General features: G+C 39.0%; 1 protein-coding gene across 1 annotated transcript; it reads right to left on the minus strand.

Moving 5' to 3' along the window:
* Positions 1 to 723: 723 nt before the first annotated feature.
* LOC125232775 lies at positions 724 to 6,529 on the minus strand. The gene is made up of 2 exons (XM_048138558.1): positions 5,535 to 6,529; positions 724 to 1,698 (listed from the first exon to the last, which is right to left on the minus strand). Exons 1-2 carry the CDS (start codon positions 6,498 to 6,500, stop codon positions 1,663 to 1,665), a joined length of 1,002 nt encoding a protein of 333 aa, XP_047994515.1. The 5' UTR covers positions 6,501 to 6,529; the 3' UTR covers positions 724 to 1,662.
* Positions 6,530 to 8,375: the final 1,846 nt, after the last annotated feature.

Raw genomic sequence — 8,375 nt, forward strand, 5'->3', positions numbered from 1 at the left:
ACACCGGAATAATGCAAGGAGGTTGAATGAATTTTAAAGTATGACCAAGCAATGTTGGTTTTAAGCAAAAATTGTATAAATGAAGAATGTAAGCATTACCGAATGTCAATAATAAGAATCATGCTTAGTTTGTAATCAAGTAGGCCTGTACAAAAATGCCCCTTCAATTTTTATTTATTTATTTAACTTTTATGTTGTTATTAAGTCAATTATTTCTCTTTTATTCTATTTGGCTAAACTTTATTTCGATAATAGTTTAGTATGATAAAATTTGAAAATAGACCCTAATTAATAAAATGATCAAATACCTATTTAGTTGTAAAATCTCTGCTAACCTTATTCCTATAACTTATGCTTATAACTAGGACTTATTTCCTACTTAATTAATAAATATTTCTTAAATTTTCCAGAGTATGCGGAACAACGCTGCCATTATACTAGGATCAACGTCCTGCCCCTTCCCCGGCTGCGCACAAATTGGAACTCCGTTAGCATGCCCCTTTGACTGAGCAACGTGTGTGTGCTCGAAACACATTCACTTGCAACAAAATGACATCCAAGCTGACCCGGCTCAGCTTTTGTATGTTTGATCTACTGTTAAACAATTGTTAGTAAAGATGTCATAATCCAATACCTGATCGAGTCATTTACTTGACCCTCCCTACGCCTACTCATTTACTAACCGCAAAACCAAATATATTGCTAACTACTGCTATAAAACTGAGAATGAATTTAATTAGGGTATTTTACTGATGTTGATTTAAAATAAGGAAAACCATTAGGCCAGGTATAATTTTTATTAACACCGATTAATAACCAAATGCACGTTTATTAAATAAATCATTTAACAATCACAGTTAAGGAAGCAACAATAAACCATTATCGTGAATTATAGTCTAGCATTCTTAAATAATAATAAGGTAGGTCATAAAATCAGGACACCTAGGTACTCTAGTATTAATTGTGATGCTAGAAAGGTAGTACAATTAATGAACCGGATTTTAAACAATCTAAACCACAAAACTAGATGAAGACCTTAATCGAGTTGAAGTAGTAACTTGTAACTTCGAAATATCTTTATTAAACAGCGTAAATTCACTACACAAGTTATAAACGCAATTGCTATCACAATAGCTTAACCGTTAAAAACAAAACGCTATATTTAATGCCATATATGAAAACGACCGTTATTTAACTGTACGACAAAGATAGCAACTAAAAGCCGTTAGATACTAAAGCAAAATCAACACATAGCAAAATCTAACAACGACATAGCAATTACAATAAGGACTAAATCTAGTACTTATCTTTTAGCACTAATTTTACACCAACACTTCGCACTTCTTTAATCTACAAAAGTTCAGCCCGGAATGAACGCGTTGGAATGAATTTTCGCAACGGCTGGAACAGGCACTTCCCTCCAATAATGTGACCACAGTTGCCTCGGCCAATCACGCTGCAGGAATCATGGTGCGATTGGTACGAACACCGCTGATTGGTCCGTTTTGGCGGGAATGCTGACGCCATTGTTGTGACTCACGAGCGCCCTCTTGCGGCCATTATGGAAACTAGGTAGGCGCCATGTTGATAGCTGTGACGTTGCTTCGTCCGTTGTGCAAACGTCGCGCCATCTGTTGGCAGCTCGAGAGACTTCTACGGCCATTATTGACACTCGTCCATCCTGACGACTTTGCGACTCTGCAAAGAAAGAAAAGGAACAAGGATTATCTGATTTTTATAACCAACAGATGTGTGTTAAATGCAATTTTAATTTCATCTTTCATCCCATTTAATTTTCCAACAATTTGTCATTGACAACCAATTATATATCCATTTATACACAAACCGTTTATATATCCATTAAAATATAACATTTCCAATATAAACCATGACAAATCCAATAATAAACCATTTCATCCAGAAATTTACCCAATATAATAGCCATATTTTCCTTTCATTTAATTACCACAAAAAATTTATTCAAATAGCCACATTATCCTTTCATTTAATTATTCCTGTTTTAGATACATCAACGATATTTCAGTTCATGACCAATAGAGATAACCAATGTTAATTTATCCTTCCAGCAAATCAATTAATTCCTCTGTACTGTCTACCTGACTGTCATCAGAACTGCTTTCTGGAGCATCAGTATCCTTTTGAAACTTCTTTATCGAGTCCGAGGATACTAAAGCTTCAAATCGCTTATAGCCTTTTACGCCTTTCAGTGAAGTAATTACATACCTGTCATTGCCAGCCACTTTTATAATTTTATATGGTCCACTAAATTTCTCTTTCAGTTTTCGCCTCACGTTGATGTTTCTGTCGGCCGCACCTTTCCATAGTACTAAATCATTTACCTTGTACTTCGTTGGTCGTTTCCGCTTCGCATTGAAATATTTCTGCATGACTTCTGCCGTTCTTTTTAGATTACCTGACGCGGTGCTCCGAGTTTGCTGTGCAGTCTGTTCGTCGTCAAAAGAATTGCCCGCTATTGCTTGATATCTACTGCGGCTCGCGCTAAACATTAATTTAAAAGGAGTAAATCCAGTAGACGAACTCTGAAGATTGTTCATACCCCAAGTTACATCAGGCAGCTTCGTATCCCAGTCTCTCTCGTTGTCCACGCTGGTATTTAAAGAATCTAATAATGTACGGTTATACCTTTCGACCTGTCCGTTAGCGCGAGGGCACGCTACTGCATTAACGATGTGTTTGATAAAGTTGTCCAGGCAGAATTGTTTGAAACTCTTGCTCTTAAAACAGGAACCGCTGTCGGATATTATTCGTTTCGGGTATCCAAACGAACAAAATATATTACTTAGAGAACTTATTACCTCACGAGCCCTCGTAGTTTTCACAGGAACAGCCCAAGTAAACTTGGTGAAGGAATCTACAATCATCAATAAATAAGAGTTACCTGCACGGCTCTTGCAGAACGGTCCCAGGTGGTCTATGTGCACTGTGTGCAATGGCTCCGCAATCTTCTCAATCGGGTGAAGCTCGCCTTCAGCTCGCCCATACTGACTCCTCTTGTACAGGCAATCTAAACATGAGTTTACATACTTACGTATGAATCTAGTCATACTAGGGAACCAAAATGTATCCTTGATGATCTGTTCGCAGCGTTTTAACCCGGGATGTCCAATACTGTCATGAAATTTGCGCATTACATTCCACCTACCGTACTTAGGTACAACTAATCTTTCTTTATCACCTGCAATTACTCTATACAACCGCTCTTCTTTTAACTTATAATTATTTTTAATATCAGGCTCCGCCTGTCCTGATTCTAGTTTAGTTTTGATTATACGAATCTTTTCATCCTGATTTTGAAGACAGACAATCCAATCAAAAACATCAATAATATTGATATCAATCACTTCTGGAGGCTCGACTGGACTCCTGCTAAGGGCGTCTACGTGACTATGGGACTTACCAGGTTTATGTTCTACTTCCATGTCATATTCCTGAATGAGTAGCCACCATCGTGCTATCCTAGGTGTTAAATCCTTTTTCTGGAAGGTGTACCGCACCGCAGAGCAATCTGTGATGACTTTAAAGTGGTTACCTGCCAAGTAGATCCGAAATCTTCTTAATGATTCCACGACCGCCAATGTCTCCAGCTCGTAAGAATGATACATCGATTCTTCTTTGCTCGTTTTTCGGCTAAAGTAGGATATGGGTTTTAAATTACCGTCTTGCTTTTGGAAGAGTATACCCGCTAAACCTCTGCTACTGGCATCTGTGTGGACCTCGATGTCACCATCGCGGCGAAAGAGAGAGAGAAGAGGACGAGTTGTTAGTACCTTTTTCAACTCCTGGAAAGCTTTTTGCTGTTGTGAGCCCCACTCCCAGCTAACATTTTTCTGCAGCAACCTGTATAAATCATAAGCAATACCTGCATAGTTTTGGACGAACTTTCTGAAGTAGCTGGTGAGACCTAGGAACATTCGCAGCTCATGAATGTTAGCCGGTTCCTTATATTCCAGAACTGCCTCGATTTTCTTGCTGCCTGGTCTTATACCTTCCTCGCAAATTTCATAGCCCAAGTAGTCAATTTTTGTTTGCAAAAAGAAACATTTCTCTAGATTTAACGTCAATCCTGCATCTTTAATTATTTGAAGTACTACTTTCAAAAGATCGAGTCCTTCTTCTATGGAATTTGTAGGAAGTAATACATCGTCAATATAAGGCAAAACTTTTTCATGGCGCAAAGATGAAAAGATACGATCCATCAATCGCTGGAAAACGGCAGGCGAATTTGCAAGTCCAAAAGGCATGCGAAGAAACTCGTAGTGCCCTTCAGGCGTTACGAACCCCGTTTTATGAATAGAGTCTTTAGCTACAGGAATCTGATAAAACCCTTGAGACAGATCTAGACTTGTAAAGTACTTTTTACCTCCTAACTTTTCAATATGCTCTTCTATAATCGGCAAGGGATATTTGTCCTTCACTGTAATGCTGTTAAGTTTCCTGAAATCAACACAAAGACGAAAGTCCCCGTTTTTCTTACGTACCAGGATAATTGGGCTCGCGTAGTTAGAGGCGGATTCCCTAATGATTCCATTAGATAACATATCCTCAATCTTTTCCCGCATTACGGCTTTTTCAGAATAAGATAACCTATAAGGCCGGTAGCATACTGGCTTATCGGAATTTAACTCTATGTTTAATTCTACCTTATCGGTAACTCCTAATTCACGCGTGTCTTCTGAAAAACAATCAGAAAATTCTTGCAAAATTTGTCCCAATTTATTTAAAACCGATGGATCCTGAACCCCGCATTTAATTTTACTAACATCTACTTTCATTATCGTATCTGTCGCTGAATTTGACCTTTGATTATCAGACACAGATGTTTCTTCTACTACATACCCCCTAACTAACAACTGCCCCTTTTTAAAAGTCAATGGATGAGTACCTTGATTAATGACCAAGACAGAATTTACTGGAGAACAGTAAAGAGAAGAGGGAATGCTGTACTCAATGTCATTAAAACTACAAGAACGAGCATCAACAAACAATACGGTCGCATCTTGCAGAACATCGTCACTATCAGTCTCCACAAATTGAGCCGTATTAGCGGAAACAACAGTATCTGAAGAACAAACTAATCTCACCTTAGAAACTTCTGCATCTGCTTGGATTGAACTGATGTGAACTACCTCCTCGTTGGTAGGCTCCATGCTCTTCTCGAAGGTAACCGTTGATCCTTGAATAACTAACCTGTACGATGCATTATTGAGGATTGGCTGACCTACAAAGACATCGGCTCCTTTCAAGGGAATGTTGACCACCAGTGCTTCCGATGTAACTTTAATCCCGTCAATAATAAACTCTACAGATACCTTACCACAACAGTTAACTGATGGCCCGTGAAGCCCACTTATGTACATATTACAGGGTTTTAAATCAAGATTGAGTTTACGAGCGCACTCCATTGTTATCAAATTCCGCCTGGCTCCCGAGTCTAAATAGGCTCTTACCTCGGCACCATTTAAACTGATGTTTTTATAATAGCAATCATTTACCTGAGAGTCAACAAGGTTCACCGAAGTCTTCCGGAAACACTGCTCCGTTTTATGGTTCGTCTTCCCGCAGACATCGCATCTAACAGCGTTGGGATTCTTCGGACAGGACCGCACGACATGACCTGATTCCTTGCATAAGAAACAGGTGACGGATGTCTTGTTTGCTGATGATGATGATGCAGCCTTCTGGTCTCCTGCAGCGACTTCCTTTGATGTACCAGAAGAGTTAAAGTCTCTACTGCGCGCTGAAAAGTGCTTGCTTGGAGGTACCTTTTTCTCGTCATTCATACACAAGAACTGAGAGTACAACTCGCCAGGAGTTCTGTAGTTACCTGCTCTAGCTGAGGTTTTTAAGTGAAATGGTAACCCTTCTATCAAACAAGAAACAGCCTTATCACCAGTGATCTCACATTTAGTTAACATGTTGCATTTAGAATAAAAGTAATGGGTCATTGTCTCGCTGTATAGTTTCTTTCTATTAATCATTTCCTTAAGAGCCTCAGCATAATCCAGGTTTTGAGGGAAGGCCTCAAGAATCCGTTCCTTCCACTCAAGCCACGTCATTTCGTAACTGCGCAAGGCATTATGCCATAGTTTAGCTAGACCCGACAGGCGTGACTGCATATAATAACTCTTAACGCTATCAGACCAACCGTGAATTGCGCCCAGTTGTTCAATTTTGTTGAGCCATTGTTGCGCTGGCAGCTCCGACTTTTCAGGATCAAACTCCGGGATGATGTCAGGTTTCACCATTACCCCATAATAATTTGGATTGATCCTACCAGGTTCATCCAGCGCAGCAGGCGACTCGCGATCCACAGATTCTCGCGGCCGCCAGGGAGCCCAGCGCCTCGGTGCACGTTCACGACTGCGCCTCCGGGTACTGCTGCTCCGATCTCGGCGTTCCAGTCGCGTGTTGTCCCATCGCACCGGACTCCGGGACCTGCTTCTACTACGCGAATCCATCCCACTTCTGAAAATGTTAAACAATTGTTAGTAAAGATGTCATAATCCAATACCTGATCGAGTCATTTACTTGACCCTCCCTACGCCTACTCATTTACTAACCGCAAAACCAAATATATTTGCTAACTACTGCTATAAAACTGAGAATGAATTTAATTAGGGTATTTTACTGATGTTGATTTAAAATAAGGAAAACCATTAGGCCAGGTATAATTTTTATTAACACCGATTAATAACCAAATGCACGTTTATTAAATAAATCATTTAACAATCACAGTTAAGGAAGCAACAATAAACCATTATCGTGAATTATAGTCTAGCATTCTTAAATAATAATAAGGTAGGTCATAAAATCAGGACACCTAGGTACTCTAGTATTAATTGTGATGCTAGAAAGGTAGTACAATTAATGAACCGGATTTTAAACAATCTAAACCACAAAACTAGATGAAGACCTTAATCGAGTTGAAGTAGTAACTTGTAACTTCGAAATATCTTTATTAAACAGCGTAAATTCACTACACAAGTTATAAACGCAATTGCTATCACAATAGCTTAACCGTTAAAAACAAAACGCTATATTTAATGCCATATATGAAAACGACCGTTATTTAACTGTACGACAAAGATAGCAACTAAAAGCCGTTAGATACTAAAGCAAAATCAACACATAGCAAAATCTAACAACGACATAGCAATTACAATAAGGACTAAATCTAGTACTTATCTTTTAGCACTAATTTTACACCAACACTTCGCACTTCTTTAATCTACAAAAGTTCAGCCCGGAATGAACGCGTTGGAATGAATTTTCGCAACGGCTGGAACAGGCACTTCCCTCCAATAATGTGACCACAGTTGCCTCGGCCAATCACGCTGCAGGAATCATGGTGCGATTGGTACGAACACCGCTGATTGGTCCGTTTTGGCGGGAATGCTGACGCCATTGTTGTGACTCACGAGCGCCCTCTTGCGGCCATTATGGAAACTAGGTAGGCGCCATGTTGATAGCTGTGACGTTGCTTCGTCCGTTGTGCAAACGTCGCGCCATCTGTTGGCAGCTCGAGAGACTTCTACGGCCATTATTGACATTAAGTGGGATGACAATGCAATATTACAATATGAATGAACTGATTTCATGAAGATGTCTGACAAACAATGCAATTCATTATATGACTTGTTGACCTGTATGTATAAGAAGGGAATGCACATCCAATAGTTGAATGGTAATATAAATGTTTTATCTGAAATGTGTTTACCCTTCATTTTTGTTCCAGGTTTCAATGAAAGAGTCAAAATTCTTCTCCATGTACAATCACTTCTAACGCCTACACTGACTACCCCAAATATGATCATCACTCAACGTGTCTCACATCAAGATACTTCTCAAAAGTCATCAAGAAGAGGAACATAATATTTTTTTCCCATTGTTGCCTGAATAATCCTAACTAAAAGTTACTTCTCTATTCTATTTTTCCTGCATGGAGTGGCGCTTTTCCGTCTAATGGAAACGAAATGAACATATATGCTCTGGGTTTTTTTTTTGTGCACCCTTCCAATATTACTGATAAAGCATTTTGTGGGTGTTTCATTTACCACCTTCCTTCATAATTTTGCTAGCGTGTGATTCACCATATCCCTAATTATTAAATGCATTAGCTACTGCAATCTGTTCACTGATGGGAATCACTTCATGTTAACACAGCTTTGAATACTACCTCAAATAATGACTACTGACTGTCAATAAAAATATTCCTAGCTATAAGCTTGCCTGAGGTTAATATATGGTGTGCCTAACTCTTTACTTGAGTACTTAAAAACTATGTTTAAATAAAATTCTAGCTTGTATGTTCTAAGTTCTAGACGTTCTCGACA

Source organism: Leguminivora glycinivorella, chromosome 1 (assembly GCF_023078275.1).
Source record: "Leguminivora glycinivorella isolate SPB_JAAS2020 chromosome 1, LegGlyc_1.1, whole genome shotgun sequence".
Taxonomy (NCBI): domain Eukaryota; kingdom Metazoa; phylum Arthropoda; class Insecta; order Lepidoptera; family Tortricidae; genus Leguminivora; species Leguminivora glycinivorella.